The 19,752-nt window shown below is 51.2% G+C and overlaps 1 protein-coding gene across 1 annotated transcript; it reads left to right on the forward strand.

Annotated features, from left to right (window-relative positions):
• The first annotated feature begins 1,101 nt into the window (after window positions 1-1,101).
• Window positions 1,102-9,693, forward strand: Ppil1 (peptidylprolyl isomerase like 1). The gene is made up of 5 exons (XM_090355770.1): window positions 1,102-1,194; window positions 2,711-2,865; window positions 8,171-8,239; window positions 8,769-9,007; window positions 9,418-9,693. Exons 1-4 carry the CDS (start codon window positions 1,139-1,141, stop codon window positions 8,987-8,989), a joined length of 501 nt encoding a protein of 166 aa, XP_090211896.1. The 5' UTR covers window positions 1,102-1,138; the 3' UTR covers window positions 8,990-9,007; window positions 9,418-9,693.
• Window positions 9,694-19,752: the final 10,059 nt, after the last annotated feature.

Here is a 19,752-nt window from a genome sequence, read left to right on the forward strand (position 1 = left end):
AGAAGAGGGAAGGGGAGACTATTACAGAGATGAAAAGTGTAACATCCCAGCCACTTTGTGGGGGGCCCTGAAAACCTGGGCAATAGTTATCAGCATTCAGTGAACGGGAGCTAGGAGTCAGTTATTAATAGCACAGCGGTACTCTCCACCTTTGGGCTGATAGAGAGCAGTCCTGACCTTCAAAGGGGCTGAGCTTTTATTTACTTTATTTATTTTTTGGTTGGTTGTGAGGCTTGAACTCAGGGCCTAGGCACTGCCCCTGGATTTTCTCAAGGCTAGGGCTCTACCACTTTGAGCTACAGCACCACTTCTGGGGCTGAGCTTTTAAAGGTAAACAGCACACACAGATGATAACTGCTCACAGGTAGTCGTGATCGTATGATGTCACCTTATGATGCCCACAGTCAACCACAAGGATGGAACCACACGCAGGTGATCGTAATCACACACAGGTAGTCGACCAGGTTAAGCAGTTTTACAAAAACTGAATTTGGCAGCTAAGCTTGCCAGGTTATTACAGACTTTTTTTTTTGGGGGGGGGGGGTTATGAGGCTTGAACTCTGGCCTGGGCGCTGTCCCTGAGCTCTTCAGCTCCAGGCTACCACCCTACCCCTGGACCTGGGCCCTGTCCCTGACCTCTTCAGCTCCAGGCTACCGCCCTACCCTTGAACCAAGCCCCACTTTCCCTTTTTCCCGTGGAGATAAGAGTCTCCCGGCTTTGTATTGTCGAGCTGGCTTTGAACCGAAGTCCTCAGATCTCAACCTCCTGAGTAGCTAGGATTACAGAATGATCTGATCTTCCAGTCTTACCCAAACTGTGGCGCTCAATGCTTCCTCCAATCAGATGGAAGACTTGGTGGCTATTCCCGCCTCCTTCCCTAAACCAACCAATCATAATCGTCCGGGACATGGCGCCAAAACATCTTTCCTAGCTTTTGCGTTTTTCACCGCCCAAGAGCCCACCCCACCTCCCGGTCTTAGAGGAAGGCCCCTCCACTTCCTGTGCCAGCCTCCCCCAAATCCTGAACTCGAAAGGGTTGCGGGGCTGGCGGCGGGACCGGAAGTGTGCGCAGCGGACACGGGTCCCCAGCGAACCGGCGCCGGAAGTGGCGGTGGCTGTGGGAGCTCCGGCCTGATCATGGCGGCGGTTCCCCCCGACACCTGGCAGCCGCCCACTGTGTACCTGGAGACCAGGTGAGCGGGGTTCGGGGTCCCCGCGCGCTGCTCCGAAGGCAGGGACCTGCACGTGGAGGAGCGCGGGGGGGGGCGGCTGGGGGGACCCCACGGCCCGCGTCCTGACGCCACTCAGTCACTCATTCCCGCGCTCGCCCAGATGGCGGGTGTTCGGCTGTGTCGTCCAACGACGGGACGAGTCGAGGGCGAGCCGGACGCCGGCGGCTCACGCCTGTAATCCTAGCTGCTCCGGAGGCTGGGGTCGAAACCAGACCCCGCAGGCGCAGTCCATGTGGCAGCAAAAGTGGCACATGGGAAGGCGTTCCTGCTTGGGTAGGGGGGACACGGCGTTTGGCGTCCGCTCTGCCGGGCGCACTGCCGTGGCTCCAGCGCCGTCATCCCTTGGCTTCATCGGAAGAAGCGCAGGGCGATCTTTCTCCAAGAAAGGGAAGGTCACAGGTTCTTACTCCTATGCACAGAGTAAAGTTTGTAGGCTGCCCTGGCTGTTACCCCCGCGGCCGCCAGGGGCCAGCCAAGATCTCTGCCTGGTTTTTCCAGTCCTGGGACTTGAGCTCAGACTCAGAAAAACTCAAGGCCTGGGCACCGTCTCTGAGCTTCTCTTGCTCAAGGCTAGCGATCTACCCCTGGAGCCACACAGGGCTACTTTCAACCTTTTCCGCTTACCTGGTACTGAGGAATCTAACCCAGGGCTTCATGCAGGCTAGGCAAGCACTCTACCGCCAAGCCACATTCCCCGCCCGGCTTTCTGTTCTTGCTCTCTATGCTTTTAACCTGAGGCCGAGTTTCTCCCAGTCGTGTCTCTAGTTGCTTCTGTTGTTCTTGCTCCTGAACTTCTGTGACAGAAGTACTTCTTTAGAGCCCAACTGTGGAGTCGCTGGTGGCTCATGCCCGTAATCCTAGCTACTCAGGAGGCTGAGATCTGATGGTCTCTTTTGTGCCCAGTGCTGTGAGATTCTTATCTCTAATTAACCACCAGAAAACTGGAAATGGTGCTGTGGCTCAAAGTGGTAGAGTGCTAGCCTTGAGCTGAAGAGCTCAGACAATGCCCAGGCCCAGAGTTCAATCCCCACGACCAATAGCAAAAAAAGAAAAAGTACCAGAACCCCTGCATGGGATCGTCTGTGTTTGTTGTTTTGTGGGGATGGCTTTTTTTTTCCCTGAACATGAAATACAGTGTTTCTCACAATTTTATGACTTCTACTGTTGGAAATCGAGTCCTACAGCAGTCCATTATATATATATATATTTTTATTTATTATTATTTTTTTTTTGCCAGGCCTAAACTCAGGGCCTGAGCTCTATCCTTGGGTTTTCTCATGGCTAGCACTCTACCACTTGAGCCACACCACCACTTCTGGCTTTTTCTGTTTATGTGGTACCAAGGAATTGGGGAACCCAGGTCTTCATGCTTGCTAGGCAAGCACTCTACTACTAGGCCAAACTCCTGTCCACTAGTCCATTATATTCTTATCCAGGTTTTGTTTTTGACTGCAACTGTTCTGTCCTTCCCCTGCAGCATGGGCATTATCGTGCTGGAACTCTACTGGAAACATGCCCCGAAGACCTGCAAGAACTTTGCCGAGCTGGCTCGTCGAGGTTACTACAATGGCACCAAGTTCCACAGAATCATCAAAGATTTCATGATCCAGGGAGGGGACCCAACAGGAACAGGTAAAGTTGAGCAAATCTGAGATTTTTGAAGTCGCGCTCATCAATAGAGCCCTCCTTGCCACTGAAACTGTTGGGAGATTCTGCGACAGTTCCCGCCTTTCTCAACCATGTGGGGTTCATCCATTGCTAATCCTCCCTCCTTGAGTCTCCCATAGTACTCGTGCACTCAGTCCAGCTGTATGTCTGAGCTGCAGTGATGCAGAGTGGTCCGAACAACCAGAAGTAAAAAGGCATCTTAAGAAGAATTAATAATTGGGTCCCTTTATCCACTTGCTCATTTAGCAGTGTTGAGCACCAGCTTTGGGTCAGCAACTTTTCTAATCTGTAGGAATTTAGCAGTGAACAAGGAGACCATTCTCTCTCTACAAAGCAGGGAAACCCTTCCAGTGTGGGGCAGATGTGAATGAGAAAAGAGAATGAGCCTTGCAATGGGCTTGGGGGCAGGGGAAGCATTCAGGATGGGATCAAGAGCAAGCACAGGGGCTGGAGGCAGGAGCAGGTGTGAACCCCACTGCATGCAGTAGAGGAGGGTGTGTTTTTTCTCAGTTGATGACAGCCACTGGAGGGTTTTGCCCAAGGAATGAGTGATGTGATTTATCTAGGCTTCAGAACAATCACTGGCAGTTTGCAGAATACATGTGTGGGCCTCTGTGTTCAGGTAGGGCTGCCGAAGAGAAGGTGCTGGCAGGTGTGCAGGTGACTGGATGCAGGTTGTGGCTGGGACTTGCTGGCAAACTGGATGGGTAATTCAGGAGCTGGGCAAGAGTGCCTCTTTAAGTTCCTCATGGGCAAATCAGGAAATTGATGTTGGCCATGTTACATTTGAAATACTTTCGCTTCAGGCAGACATGTAGGGTAATCGAATGGAACTGTGGAATCACGGAAAGCTCTGCCATGGAGACATGAATTGGGAGGGATTGACAGTGAAACTATTAAGAGTTCTTGCTTATTCCAAGAACTCTCACCTTTCAATTTGCCTTTTTTTTCTGCTAATTCCTGCTCATTTCCTTCAAAATAAGCTTGGTTTTTCTCTGTGGCAGGGCCTTACAGTGACACTCTCAATTGTTCTTTCCTTTCTTTTTTTTTTTTTTTTGGCCAGTCCTGGGCTTGAGCATAGGGCCTGAGCATTGTCCTTGGGCTTTCTCAAGGTTACAGCTCTAACACTCAAGCCACAGCATGACTTCTGGCCTTTTCTATGTATGTGGTACTGAGGAATCAAAACTCGTGCATGCTAGGCAAGCACTCTACCACTGACCACACTCCTGGCCTCTCGATTGTTCTTTATGACCAGAAGCATTCAGGTTTGGTTTTTTTCTATACAGAAATGTTTTACAACACTGAGTATACAGTAAAGTACATAAAAGGCATTGCAAACATGTCTAGTCTCCGACCCCCATGCCACGCATTCTTTCCACACATTCAGTCAAAAGGATGGATAGGCCGGGAGTTTGGCCTAGTTGTAGAGTGCTTGCCTAGCATGCACAAAGACCCAGGTTTAATTTCTGGGTACCAGTGGTTCAAGTGGTAGCGCGCCAGTCTTGGGGGAAGCCCGAGGACAGTGCTCAGGCCCTGAGTTCAAGCCCCAGAATTGGTGGGGAAAAAAAAGGATGGATAGCTAGTTAAATGGAAATGGTTTTAAAAGAATGTAAGATGTAAAGCTTTTTATTTTAAAGACAAAAGGTATTATATTTGACTGTATTTTTAACAGAAAAACTGACTGATATGAAGCCAGTCAGTACTTCTTTTCTGGCTGTTCTTATTCCCCAGTCCTTACTTGTGTTAATTTTATTGCTTAAAAATATTTTTATTATCTTTAAGTAGTTTTGTACAGAGGAGTTCCCATTCAACAAAGCAGTTTTGTTGCTTTCTGCTCTACACCAGAGCCTGTCTCCATGTGGGGTCCGCCTTCCAGAGAGCTCATTGCCCACCCGTGCTGACCTTCAGTGGGGCCACAGGGCAGGGATTCTCATCTGTTGGTTTTATTGCAAAGGCTGGGGGGTGTTTTATCTCCTCATTTGTTCCTGTCACTTTCATGTTGGAAAGAGCCTGGCTGGCATCACTGTTCTTGGCCACCTTCGTTCCCTCAGATCCATCACCATCTGGCTTTGAATGTGATTCAATGCCTTTGTAAGGTGCTGAGGCCAGATTGACTGGATCCTTCAATTCAGGGAAGTTTTTGAAAAATTCTGTTTCCTGAGTATTTTGTTCAGTGATATTTATTGGATTTCTATTTCAGGAAAATAGAAAGTGCTATTTGGTGACCTGTGCTGTCCCTAACCTATCGTATTTCCTTTGATTGGGTTAGGTGACTTTTTTCCTTACTCTGCCTTATTCAGTTTTCAGTCAGTCTTTTTCCTGTACTTTTCTGCCTTAATTGCTTCATTTCTTCCTGCCTCTTTGGGCTTCAATTTGTGTCTTTAGCTCTGTGATCCTCTCACCTTATTCTGTGATTTTTTTTTTTTGTCAGTCATGGGGCTTGAAAACTCTGGGCCTGGGTGCTGTCCCTGAGCTTTTCAGCTCAAGGCTACCTACCGCCCTACCCCTTGAGCCACAGCCACAGCACCACTTTTGGTTTTCTAGTGGTTAACTACATAGAAGAGTCTCACAGACTTTAGTGCCTGAGCTGGCTTTGAATCACAATACTCAGATCTCAACCTCCTGAGTAGCTGTGATTTTTCTTTTTCTTTCTTTCTTTTTTTTTTATTACATTTTTATAATTGTGATGTATAGAGGGGTTATAGTTATGTTCACCAGATAGTAGGTGTATTACTTCTCACACATTGATACCCCTTCTCATGTTTTTGTCCCCATTTCCCTCCCTGACCCTGTTCTGTGATTTTTTAAATCTGGTCTTGGAGCTTTGTTTTATGGGCTTCTCACTTCCGCTGAGCCATCTGTTTTGACAGCCACAAGAAGCCCTGTCCTGGCTTGTCCAGGCAGGGACTCTACCACTTGTCCAGCCATTCCCTATTTGTAGTCAGTTTGCAGTCCTCCCTAATGTCACTTTTCCATGGCATACTTTAATAAAATTGAGGCACTCAGAAGATCTCAGTCTTCAGTGAATGCTTGGCAGCTGGCTGGCAGAACTATGACACAAGGCAAATAAGGGGCAGGTCCTCCTGGGTTTCTATGACCTAGTGGCCTAGGTTTTGCTGGACAGATGAGGTGGCTGCCCAGCTGGGGCCTGAGGTACAGGCCCCAGGCTTGTTAAGTTGGTGAACCGGTCTCCCCATGTCATCCTCTGATGCCTCTGCCAGCTGCTTTCTCTACTCAGGTTCCTGCACTTCCTGGCTCACTATACATGGCCATTTTCTGTCTTCTGTTTCCCCTGTGAAAACCTTAGTATCAGCTTTCCCTAACCTTCCATGTCTCTTTTCTCTGCTCCAACTGGCTTCTTCCTCCTTCCAGTATCCTCTACTCCCGATTCTAGGGAGTCCTTCCTGCAGCTCTTCCAAATGCTGTGCTTGGCCCCACACCGCAGGGCTCCCCAGCTGCTGGGACCTGATGATTAATTAAATCTGATTATTCCACTTGTCATTCTTGCTCCGATTTCATTTCTCTTCTTAATCGCCCCAGGAACACCTGAAATCTGTCCTGATGAACACGGTCTTGTTAATTGTATTCATTTGGTGCGTCTTTGCCATGGGTCTGCTGGGTATCTGCCACATTCAAGACCCATGAGGAGGACATGGCAATAGAAGCCTGGCAAGAAGCAGGCTGTTCACTAGAAAAGAGAATGGAGAGTGGCAATGTTAAGTATAGAATGCAGGTGTCTGCTGGCATGGGATGGCTTGTGTGGGGGATGGGTTACAGTATTCATAATCAGGAGCAAGTACAGGGAAATGGCAAGGAGGCATACTGTGAAGCAGGCCTTGGAGGTCCTGAAGAATTCTGACTCTTGGACAATGGAAGGAAGGACATCTGGAACTTAGAAAGATGAGGGCATGCTGGCTACCGTTGGCTTATGCTGTAATCCTATCTACTCAGGGGGCTGGATCTCATGATCACAGTTAGAGGCTAGCCCAGGCAGGAACGACTGAGACACTCATGTCTTTTAACAGGATGTTTGGAAAATCTAGTGGTACTGAGACCCCCACAGTGTCCAGAGGAGCTTTGGTCTCCCAAGAGTGCTTGCGCTCCTGTCTGGAGACAGCATAGAGTGGTTGTTGCAGCACCTTGACAGTCGCAGGCAGAAGTATTCCCCAGCATCTGTGTCCAGCTCAAGAAAAGATGGACATTTTGTGAAATAAATACTGTCCAGGCCAGCCAGAAACAGACTAGACACAGCTCTCTAACAGGGACTAGTAAACTAACAGCGGGAGCTAAGCATGCCAGGGTCAGTTGTCTGCACTGGTCTGACACCCAGATGCCCAGCCAGCAAAGCTGCAGGTTGTTGGCTTCTACCATTGGCATTTGTGCTGAAGCCTCTGTGTATTCCTGCCCATTGCCTCTGCCCTGCAGCACATGTCTGCAGTGGAGTTGTTTGTCTTGCTGAGATTTTGCTGCTGAGTTGAATTGGCTTTTGGGGAAAGAATGGATCCCTGTAGAAGGTACTGTGGGGCTGGCTGCAGGCCACACCAGGCCTAGAGATTGAAATGGCCTTTGGTCTCCTGATCGCTTGAAGTCCGAGCCTCGTGTGGTTCCCCTTAATGCCGATCTGTTTGTGGGGATGTTTATGTGGTGCTTTTCAGGTCCAAGCAAGCAGAGCTTGGAGGTGCATGCTCTCAGCTCACTCCAGGACTGCTGGGGCCTCAGCCCTCTTGCTCTGGTCTATAGTATGCCCGTACTGCTGTAACCCCATGTGTGAGCCTACTCCTGAGGTTGCTAGAGGGCAAGAGGGAAGGGGGTACCTAGGGCTCTGGGTTGGCAGGGTTGGGCAGGTGTGAACCCAGCAGGGCAGCATGCAGACGGGGCAGCAGCACTTGTAGAAGGCATAGGGCGGTGGCTGTGGCACTCCTGCTACAATACACAGAAACTGGGAAAGCCAAACATCTTTTAACGTGTCAGATTCTGAATGGGCTTTCAATAGACGGTCCGATTGCAGGGGACTGCCGTGTCTTTTGCACTTTGGACAGTGCATATGTATTGGACTAATAAGCAGGGAAGCACTGTTATTTCAAGCAGACATGTTACCCGAGGGAAAGCAGTTATCTGCTTGTTTCTGTAGGTGTAGTGTCTCCAGCAGGCCACACATGCTCACTGCTCGCTGTATTCTAAGAACAGTCCTTTGACCTTGTTAGTCCCTGGCTCTTGGCGCACTGTGGGGCCGGCCACATCGTTTCACACCCATCTTCTCGTTGAACAGGTCGAGGAGGTGCGTCTATCTATGGCAAACAGTTTGAGGATGAGCTTCATCCAGACCTGAAGTTCACCGGTGAGTGTGATTGGTTGGCCTGGGCAGCAGAGAGTGGATTTGAGAGATTGCTCTTCTGGCTGTGAGCCAAGGCAAGTGCCTGACACAGTGGCATGGTGCCAGGTAGCTGCCCCGCCGTGGCGCCACAGAGAGCCCTGGCAGATGGAGGACTCAGAGCCTCTCAAGAGTGCTCAGCAACTCCAAGTGCTGGTGTGAGTGCAATACACCACTGCTTTTGAGTGTCATAAACTAAAGAGCATGGAAGGCTCACAAGAACCCTGAGGCCCTGCTGGGGCTCCTGGGGGGATGGGTAACGGCTTCCTGGCTGAAGCTGGGGAGTAGATGGGAATACTGGAAGCAAGGCCATCAGGGATGTGTGTGGTGGCCTTTGTGCCCACCTGAGTCCACTCTGAGGAAGGGAGAGTCTGGGGTGACAGTGGTGACAACAGCTAGAACAAAGCACCGGCCTCTTGTGCCCTGGCGCTCCACAGTGCCCCGTGCTGGTACCCTGTGGTCATTCATACTCATTCTTTGTTTTCTTTTCTCCCAGGGGCTGGAATTCTCGCCATGGCCAATGCAGGCCCAGACACTAATGGCAGCCAGTTCTTTGTGACCCTTGCCCCCACCCAGTGGCTTGATGGCAAACATACCATCTTTGGCCGAGTGTGCCAGGGCATAGGAATGGTGAACCGAGTGGGCATGGTGGAAACAAACTCCCAGGACCGGCCTGTGGATGACGTGAAAATCATTAAGGCCTACCCCTCCGGATAGCCTTGCTGTCCCCCGCAGGTACTCCAGAGCTGCACGGCGCCCCGCAGCAGCTTCCGGGGGCCCAGAGGGCTTGTAACTCCCAACTCCATTTTGGCCAGGCAAGCAAGTCGGGGGTTTGGAGTGAGTTAGAGAAAGAGGTGTCTTTAAGAGCACACTTCCTTCTCCCGGTGCTCTGGTTGCCAGGACATTTGCAGAAATGGCTCTCCATCTTCTTCTTCATCTTCCTGTCACGTGTGTGCTGACACACTTGGAACAAAACGAAGCTGACTCGGTCCTATTACAGTTCTCAGCAAACTTATTCCTGGGAGATTTGTATTCTAGCTCACACTGTAGTCTGGTGGCTGACAGCCACTGAATTCCAAAGCAAGTTGTATGTGAGGCTTCTTAACTCAGTGCACTCCTCTTCAGGCCCCTTGTTGGTCTTCCAGGAACCATGTGTCCAGATTTCTTCTCCAGCCACACCAGCATTGCTGTCGTCCACACTCAGGCCACCCATGCAAAGCCACCCTGGCAAATGCATCCAGCAGTGAGTTTCCCGGAAGGTGTCTAGTGGGGGATGATGTGTGGTAATGGATGACATAGTGAGAGGAAGTCTCTGCGTTCCTAAGGGAAGCGCTGCTCAGGCATTTTAACCAAGAATAGTGAACGTTGATGCTGTGAAATACATAGAAACTTCCCAAATAAAATGTCACTGATGTTTGAAATGACTTCAGTTTCTAAATACTGTACCATGCTCTCTCCTCTCTCTTTTTTCTCTGTTCTCCTCTCGCTTCTTTCTCTCCTTTCCTCTTTCTCTGGCTAGTCCCAGGGTTTGAACTAGGCAAGTGTTCTACCACTTGAGCCATACCCCCATGCCTAGGAGGCTCTAATGGCCATTTTCTGCAAGTAGAATAGCAGAGCTCCAGTCTTGGAGACTTCACATTAGTTTGTGGGTCTCTAGCAGACTCTTCCATTCAAGACCAAAGCTAATGCCATTCAGTGTTGGTGAGGGAGAGATGAGCTGTGGTGACGAGGCAGTGTGCTGAGACCTGAGGTAGAGGGGCTGTGGCCTTCACTTCCTTCCTGTTCACTGGCAGTTTTGGAAATGTTTATTTGCTTTTTTTTTTTTTTTTTTTTTTTGCCAGTCCTGGGCTTGAGCTCAGGGCCTGAGCACTGTCCTTGGACTTTCTCAAGGTTAGAACTCTACCATTTGAGCCTCAGCACCACTTCCAGCTTTTTTCTATGTATGTGGTACCCAGGAATCGAACCTGGGTCTTCATGCATGTTAGGTAAGCACTCTACCACTTGGCCAAACTCCCGGCCCCATGTTTATTTGCTTTTTAAAATGACCAAACAGTGGCTCAACTTTGACATTGATGATGGTCATGACTTCGTAGTGCTCTTGTCCCATCCCCTGCCTCTTTAACCCCAAGATGAGCCAGCCACTGACCTCTGCTTGCCTCCCTCCCACTGCTCTTGAGCTCAAGGCACAAGGGATGGCATTGGCTGTGCCTCTCTGTGTCTTCCCTGCACCCGAGCAGTGCCCTGAGCTCATTGCCACGTGGATCAAATGCAATGCTCTATCTGTTGGCAAAACAAGCTGTATCCCCAGCCCAGACTTGGGCTTTTCCACTCAGTCCTCTGGAAGGCCTCAGCTTATTTATTTTTAGACTGTGTCTCCAGAATATGTCAAAATACCTTTTCTAACACAAGGCACCCAGATCCTGCAGCCAGTGTGGCCCTCACCAGGACCCAGATTGGCACCATGCAGTGTGGGGAGGTGGTGGAGGCACTGAAAGCACAGTTTTCCCCATTTGAGCCAGTCATCTGCAGAATGGGTTGTTACTTTTAGGTAAACAACAGGACAAAAAAGTTCCAGAAACTAGACAGAGAAACACAGAATGCATGGGAAGAAAATAGAGCACGGTCTCCCTTTTAAGATTGGCCTGATCTTGAGGAATTGGGTCCCTGATTGTTCTAAACTGCTTGGTAACTCAAAATCCCTGCCTAAAACAGGTGGCCAGTTGTTGGCAAAATTTGTGCGCTGAATGTGAGGCCTTTGTGTGACCCTGGGAAGTCACTTGACCTCTGAAATTTGGTGTCATATTTAGCCTTAAATCTGAATCTAGGTCAATCTGAGAAGGTTCCATTAGCTGCCAAGTTCCCATTTAGCATGCTGTTTTGGACATTTGCCACTAGAGGCCACTGTGAATACAGTTTAGCCTTGCAGCATCTCAAAAGACACAGGCCTGCCAACACCTTGCATCATTTTACTAAACCTTGCCTGCCGCCCCTTCGAACACCAAAAGCCAACGACTGCTCAGATTGTGAGAGACTAGAATTGGGATGTCATCCTGGCACAGAGGAGCCTGTGGGAATTGGCAGCCCAGCTGAGCAGCCCTGTTCTCAGTCTAGAGGGCCAGGTGGGAGAGAAGCCCTCCATGTGGTAAGGTTGGCAGAGTCCCGGGCCTAGCTCCACATCATGCCTTGTCCCAAGGAACCAGCTTCCTGTGGCCACCTGATATTCCTCTTCATTTGCTCAATGGTAATTCGGATCCTCTCACGTCTAGCACCAACACTGCCAAAAGGGCCCTTAGAAGAAAGCAGTCATAGTCCTGTTTATATGGTCTAAGGGTGCCCCCCCCCCTTTTTTCTTGTGGGTCATGGGGCTTGAACTCAGCCTGGGCACTGTCCCTGAGCTCTTCGGCTCAAGGGTACCACCTTACCCTTGAGTGGAGCCACGGCCCCATTTCCTATTTTCTAGAAGTTATTTGGAGATGAGTCTTGAGTTCTTTTGTGCCCAGGCTGGCTTTGAACCTTGATTCTCCGATCTCAGCCTCCTGAGTAGCTAGGATTACAGGTGTGAGCTACCTCATCTAGCTGCTGCTCTCTCTTTTTAATTGGTTGGATTGCTGTCCCTGAAATTTTTGCTCAAGGCTAGTTTTTTGTTTGTTGTTTTTTTCAGTTGTGGGCTCGGATTCTGGGCCTGGTCACAGTCCCTGAGCTCTTCAGCTCAAGGCTATTGCTTTACCACTTGAGCCACAGAGCCACTTCCAGTTTTCTGGTAGTTTATTGGAGATTGGAGATAAGAGTCTCAGGGACTTTCCTTCCTGGGGTGGCTTTGGACCTTGATCCTTAGATCTCAGCTTCCTGAGTAGCTAGGAGTGCAGGAGTGAATCACCAGTCAGCCTCATACATTATTCTTTTAATCCCTTCTCACCCGCCCTCCCGTCCTGTTTCCCCCCCACACACACACACACAACAACCTCTGAGGTTAGTATTGTTAAACTTGTTTCTGGGACTGACCAGGGGCAAGAAGGCCCACACCGGGTAAGAATGAACAAGGCAGGAATTTACAAGCTCATGGCCTGCATGACCAGGACTTGAACTTGAGGATTTCTGATCTTAAACTGAGCTCTTTCTCTGATATCTCCATCTCAGATATAGGACAGGGGTTAACACCTTGCCTCGTGTGCCTGGCTGGAATGTCCAGCCTGGCTGCTCTCTCGGGGCTGGCCTTCAGGCTGTGCCATCTCCTAAGCAGAGCCTGGATGGGGCCTGGGAGGCCCGGCGGTGGAGCAGGGCCTCCCTAATCAGTGTATTTATTGAGTCTTAACTCTATTAGCCTTACTACCACTCAGCCCTGCCTGGAGCAACCACTCACTCTCTTCTGCTAGGACCAGCCACTGTTCCATTAAGAACTTTGTCTCCTCACAGAGTCCAAGTATCAGGGACTGAGCTCTCTCCTGCCTCCTTCCTCTGACTAGGAAAACAGCCACCTGACATTGACTTAGGTCCCCAAAGCAAGCCAACTGGCACTGGGCCTCTCTTTGTGCTGGAAGTAGACACCCAGCAGGAGCAGGGCGGGGATTGAGTTTGGGGACTGAAGAAGTTGGAGGAGAGCAGGAGGCTTGTGGTCCTGGGTTCTCGCCCCAGCTCAGCCCTGGGAGGGTTTCCCTGCCTTTCTCAGCTCTAGTCACTGCACAACCTTGATGATATCCGCCTTGGTAAGAGGAGGGTTTGGTGGCATGGTCTCAGAGACTGTGGAGGAAACAGTAGGGCTTTTTACCCTCCACCATTCAGCTGTACTTCAGCCCATCATTCTCGATGCTGAGCTGGGGGGCCCTGGGGAGAGAGCTAACATAGCACCCCTCTTCTGCTCCAGGCAGACAAGCTGCTGTCAGCAGCGCCCCCACCCCAACCCAATACCAGAGCCTGGCCAGGAGGCTGATAGAATTATCTGAGAACTTGGAACCAACATTTCCCACAATCAGGCCAGCTGTTCACAGCCAGAGGTGGAGGAGGCAGGCCCGGAAGCGTGATGAGCTCTTCTCCCAGGCAGGGCCAGAGCTAATAAACCCAGGGAAATCACAGCAGGCTTCAGGAGCAGCACGCATGCGCCCGGGCCAGGGCCTCGGGGACCTCAGTTTCCACACACAGCAGCCTTGTGGCATTTTGCACACGTTGCCATTACCTCCGCAGCCAGGCAAGCAAATACAGGCAGCTTGACATGCAAATCAATTTAGAGTTTAAGAAGGGGGAAAAAGAATATTTCATCCTCAGGAAATACCGCAGGGAAGATGCCAAGGAGAAGGGGCGACTAGGAAGCAGGGCTGGGGTGAATCTCCCCATTTTCTTCCTGCACCCCCATCTGCCTAAGGGAGGCCACAGACCTATGGTGAAAGCACACCTTTACAGCAACTAGGTCAGCGGAGAGGGTGGAGCCCCAAGAATGGATTGGTGAAGGGGTTCCTGGGTGAAAATCTCCCTGCTTTCCATGTCTCAGCCAGACAGGAAGGCATGACACAGGGGTGAGGGACGGGGGGCAGTTCCCAGCAGGGATGACTTTCCTATTAAGCTGATGAAATGTGAAGACTCACTGTCTGTTTCCGAAGATGCTCAAAGCAGGGGAAATGGGTTGTATGGAGTGGAGCGGGCAGGAGGCCTGAGAGCAGCCTGGCGACCCAGGAGGAGGAGGGTCAATGAAATGAACTCACCCACAGAAACCTGGCCTAGTGTATACAAGTGTTCCATCCCAGCACTGCAATTGGGAAGGAACCCCTGAAAACGAAGGTTTGCAGCTCAAAGCCGGCCGGGGCAGGTAAATCCGTGAGACTCTTATCTCTAATTAACTAGCAAAAAAGCCAGAAATGGAGTTGTGGTTCAAGTGGTAGAAGGCTAGCCTTGAACAGAAAAAGCCAAGAATGTGAGGCTCTGAGTTTAAGTTCCAGTACCAGCACACCAAAAAAGAAGGGAGGGAGGGAGGGACGGACAGACATGAGGTACCACAGGCAATTATGGGGGTGCAATTAGGCAGAGACCTGAGGGACCCAGGACCCTTTTCCAGGCTTCAGGAATAGCAGGCACAAAGGGCCTGTAGAGCAATAGAGGGGAGAGAAAGAGGCCAGAGTCAGGTCAGAACAAGCTGGGGACAAGCCTGTGACAGGAAGTCTTGTTAGCACAGAGAGAGATGAGTGCCAGGGAAGGTTCTGCCCTGGGAGTGACCCACCCTGATTGACTGTAAGCAGATACCAGGTCATCCTGAAGGGCCCAGCCTGGGGTAGGGAAAGGGGAGAAGGGGGTGGGGGGGGGTCTCCCTCTCCTGGAGCCCATGACTGACAGGAAGGAAACAGGCAGGAGGAGGGAGAGGGAGTCTGGGCCCCTGGGTTGCAGAAGGCTGACAGGATGGGGCCTGGACAGGAGGGCCCTGGCTTCCCTCTGTCCCAACACACCTGGACTGCGCTGGCTGGCACTGAGTGTTGGCAGGGGCAGCAAGCAGGGATTGTGGACCTTTGTCAGCCCCATCCCAGAAGAAGGAGGGCTGGAGGTCTCAGCACCAGGTCTCTGTCCCTAAGGCTAGCGCGCTCTAATACGTGAACCACAGCATCACTTCTGGCTTTTTTTTTTTTTCCTGTTTATGTGGTACTGAGGAATGGAATCCAGGGCTTCATGGATGCTAGGCAAGCAGTCTAGCACTGAGTCACATTCCCAGACGTGTGTGTGTGTGTGGGGGGGCACATGCCAGTACTGGGGCTTGAACCCAAGGCTTCATGCTTTTGCTTGACTCTTGCTTACTGCTGGTGCTCTGACATTTGAGCCACACCTCCACACCCAGGCTGTGGCTAGCTTCTTGCACCAGCATGGCTTCTCCACTTGCGACCGGGCCTCACTGCTCCTAGGCACCTGTCTTGGCTGTTATTAATGCAGCTTCTCATTGAGGGAACATTCAGGTGACTGGAGCCCTTCATATCCTGCCCCCCTCCCTAAGCTCCCACCTAGATGGTCTCTAGTCAAGCCCCTTCTAGCATTTCTGTTAATGTGTGGAATCAGACCCTGGTCTCCCCTCCCTCAAGTTCCTGTCCCACCCTCTGGCTGTCTTCTCTTAGCACCACCATCCATGTATAAGGTATTGGCTGTGTAAGAACCCAGGCAAGGGGGAAAGCGGGGATTCTGGCCACACTGCTCAGTAAGCCGCATGCCCTGCCTGACTGCGGTTACCCAGTGTGGAGATAGTCTTTTTCTAGTTCTAGCGTGCAGTATGGGCAGTCCATGGTCCTCTCCTGCTTCAGCTCTTCAACACATCCCTTTTCTCTGCACCATGGAGAGAAAACAGGGCAGAGCAGAGGGCAGTGTTTACTCTGAAGGGAGAGGAAGAGGAGGAAGAGGCGGGGAGGGGAGAACAGCTGCTGTTTCTGTGAGGGATCTGCCCCTGAGCCCCCACGATTTTTCCTCTCCTTATCAATGCTGGGAGTTGCTTCTGGAAATTGCTCTGCTATCATTAACACCAAGGATTAGGTCAGATGGGAGCGTGTTTGCAGTCTTGGACGGCGGAGGCAGATTGCTGACGCTGGTAATTTCAGATCTTCGGGGCACAGCCCCCTCCGTGCTTGCAGTTCCTAATCAGAGAGATGAGTGGCAGTTACGTGGTGGGTGGGCCAAGGTGAAGGTTGGCTCTTATTGGGCTGCCAGGCCCAGACTGTTTGTCTGCAGCCCTTGCTGGGCCACCCACTGGCTTGCCTGCATGGCCAGGTGTCCCTGTGCTTACTGGCACTCTCCTGTCTGTCAGACAGATAACTGATCTAATGGCAGTGCCCAAGAGGTGGTGGTGGTGGTGGTGTGTGTTTCCTGGTACTGGGGCTTGAACTCAGGGCCTGGGCACTATCCCTGAGCTTTTTTTGTTCAAGGCTGGTGCTCTGCCACTTGAGCCACATCTTCACTTTCAGCTTTTTGGTGGTTAATTGGAGATGAGTTTCATGGGCTTTCTTTGTCAGCCTGACTAAACAAAGATCTTCATATCTCTGAGTAGCTAGGATTGCAAGTGTGAATGCCAGACTTGAACTACAAATTTTTCGGGGTGTCAGTCGTGGGACTTGGACTCTGGGCCCTGGGCGCTGTCCCTGAGCTTTTCAGCTCAAAGCTACCGTCCTACTCCTTGAGCCACAGCATCACTTCTGGTTTTCTAGTGGTTAATTGGAGATAAGAGTCTCACGTTCTTTAGTGCCCAGGCTGGCTTTGAACCTTGATCCTCAGATCTCAACCTCCTGAGGAGCTAGAATTACAGGTGTGAGCCATTGGTGCCCAACTATTTTAGCCATTTCTTTTTTCAGTGGGGAGGGTTTGGTCCTGGGGCTTGAACTCAGAACTTGAGTATTGTTCCTGAACTCTTTTCCTCGAGGCTAGTGCTCTACCACTTTGAGCTAGAGTTCTACTTCCAGTTTTTTGGTGATAAGAGTCTCACAGACTTCCCTGCTGGGGCTGGCTTTGAACTGCGATCCTCAGATCGCAGCCTTCTGACTAGCTAGGATTGTGGGCATGAGCCACCAGGGCTTGGCTGAACTACAGACTTTTATTTATTTATTTATTTATTTATTTATTTATTTGCCAGTCCTAGGCTTGAGCTCAGGGCCTGAGCACTGTCCTTGGATTTTCTCAAGGCTAGAGCTCTACCACTTGAGCCTCAGCACCACTTCTGGCTTTTTTTTTTTATGTATGTGGTACGGAGGAATCGAACCTGGGTCTTCATGCATGCTAGGCAAGCACTTTAACCGCTAGGCCAAACTCCCGGCCCCTGAACTACAGACTTTTAAATGGCAATATTATGAAACATGAATAACACTTTTAAGAAGCACAATTAAGGGCCAGAAGTGTGGCCTAGTAGTACAGTGCTTGTCTAGCATGCATGAAGCCCTGGGTTCAATTTCTTGGTACCACACATAGAAAAAGCCAGAAGTGGCTCAAGTGGTAGAATGCTAGCCTTGAGAATACCCAACGACAGTGCTCAGACCCTGAGCTCAAACCCTAGGACTGGCAAAAAAAAAAAAAAAAAAAAAAGCACAACTAAAGTACCAGGAGTTTGGCCTAGAGGTAGAGTGTTTGCCTAGTATGCATCCCACCCTGGGTTGGATTCCTCAGTACCACATCCACAGAAAAAGCTGAAAGTGGCCCTGTGGCTCACATGGTAGAATGCTTGTACAAAAAGTAGCTCAGGAACAGTGACCAGCCCTGAATTCAAGCCCCAGGACTGGCAAAAAAAAAGAAAAGAAAAGAAAAGAAAAGAAAAGCACAACTAAGAGTAGTATCTGGCCCAGCTCTTTGAAAACAAAATAGTGGCTGATGATTATTATTAGCAAAGTAGCCATAGAACCTGGCAAGATACACAGCAAATGCTCAACGAGCAGCCTGAATACAGAACTCCTACAAGTACATTTTGAGCAGTCTGGGTCAGGCATAGGGGACAGGGGCCATGGAGATGCAAATCCAGCTTTGCTCAAGAAAAGCAACCAGGAGGAGCGCATAGTATGGTGCTGTGTGTTTGTAAGCCCTGCTTCAAGGGAGGTAGAATTATGGCCCAATGACCCTATGAAAAATCAAAAAGCAAGAAGGGCTGGGGTAAAGCAATAAGTAGGGTGCCTGCCTAAGCCATACAAGGCCCTAAAGTCAAACTTGAATTCCTCCTCCCCCGACAAACACAAAGTTATTATACAGTTCTGTTAAATGTCATTAACAATTTATTTCCTCCTAAGAAAACATACAAGCCACTAGAATGTGAAGTTCATACCATGCTTTGCTGTTAATTTTGTTTCATTACTACACAGAATAATGATCTTAGAAATACATTGACAAGGGGCTGGGAGTGTGGCCTAGTGGTAGAGTGTTTGCCTAGCGTGCACAAAGCCCTGGGTTTGATTTCTGGGTACCACATACACAGAAAAAGACGGAAGTGATTCTGTGGCTCAAGTGGTAGAGTGCTAACCTGGAGAAACCTCAGGGAGAGTGCCCAGGCTCTGAGTTCAAGCCTCAGGAGGATCAAAAAGGGGGGAAAAAAGCATTGAAAACATTGTCTTCCAACTTGTGGTTCAAGCTGAATTTTGTGGTTTAGACTGGACTTTGTTTTGAATTTAAAAATGATAAAACTTAAAAAAAATACAAACATAGAAAAAGAGTTTGACTCATTTTGGGGGAGGAAGCACCTCAGTCCCAAACCCCAAAGTGATGCCTCCTGCCACAGTGTCTCATCCTGCCTTGGGGAGTTGGGGTGCCTTTGCCCTTTGCTGTGGGTCCCCAATGGCAGAATTGAATCCAGTCGATCCCGAGCCATAGGTAAACAGAAAACCCTTGTTCCAGTCCCAGGAATGTGGTATATGCCTGCCTGGTTCTGGGTCTTGAACTCAGGGCTTGGCATGGTTTGTTGTTTGTTTGTTTGTTTCTGCTCAAGGCTAGTGCCCTAACAGTTGAGCCACAGCTGCACCTCTGCCTTCGGTGGTGAATTGGAGAGCAGAGTCTCACAGAATGCTGCCCAGGCTGGTTTCCAGTGGTGACCCTGAGACGTCAGCGAGGATTACAGGCTGACCACCCAGCAGAAGCAAGCGTGTCTCCAGGTTTGTTTTCCACTCTGGCTGTGTCTGATATATTGGAAATTTACTTCAAACCGAATCTGGGAGCTACCGCGTGGCGGGGCTGTCAAATGCCAAGGGCCAGAAGCCACCTGCTGCCGTGTCTGCTGCACCTTGAGGCTCCAAGCATCCCCTCGCTTCGGGCTTCCCGGCATGCAGGCAATGGGCACCGTGTGCCTCGAGGAGAGGCGGGTTGCAGCTCGGCAAAGCTTAGCCGAGGCTGTGGAGTGCAGTCTACCCGCGCAGCCGCCCCGGCTCAGCGCTGCACCCCCGCCCCCGCCCCGCCCCGGCTCCCGGGCCGGGCCTGGAGCCCCGCGCGCGCCCAACCGGCATCTGCTAGAGTCGGGTTGTAGAGAAGCTGCGGGGATCGCCCCGCCTGGGGGACGGGGCGGGGGCAGAGGGGAAGGGGAGCTTGCAGCCCGGGAGTGGGGGAAGGAGGAAGAAGAGGCACGTGTTTTGTGTCTCTGTGACCCCGCGACCCGGGCCCCCCAAAAGCCAGGGCGTGTGGGAGACCCAGTGTCCCCCTTCCCATCCCCGGGGTCGCCCCCACACACCTCGGAGAGGAGACAGAGGTGAAGCACCCGGGCGGGCGCACACCCGGCCCGAGCCCCCTTCCGGGGCGGGGGTCCGCCGAGACCTTTCTCACACCGGGAACCCTGGGCCCTACGCCGCGATCGGGGACGGGGCGCGGGCACCGGGACCATCCGTGGCCGGCACGGGCAGCGGAGCCGCGTCCCCACGCCCGCCACGCACAGGCACGGGCGCCCCGCCCGCACCCCCTCACCCCGCGCGCAGCCCCCGCCCGCGGCCCCGCCCCGGCCCCTGCGGGCGGCCCCGGCGCGGGGCCCGCCCGGGAGGCGGGAAGCGGCGGCTTCGGGCACATTTGATTTT

This window comes from Megascapheus bottae, chromosome 22 (assembly GCF_031878675.1).
Source record: "Megascapheus bottae isolate mThoBot1 chromosome 22, mThoBot2.hap1, whole genome shotgun sequence".
Classification (NCBI taxonomy): domain Eukaryota; kingdom Metazoa; phylum Chordata; class Mammalia; order Rodentia; family Geomyidae; genus Megascapheus; species Megascapheus bottae.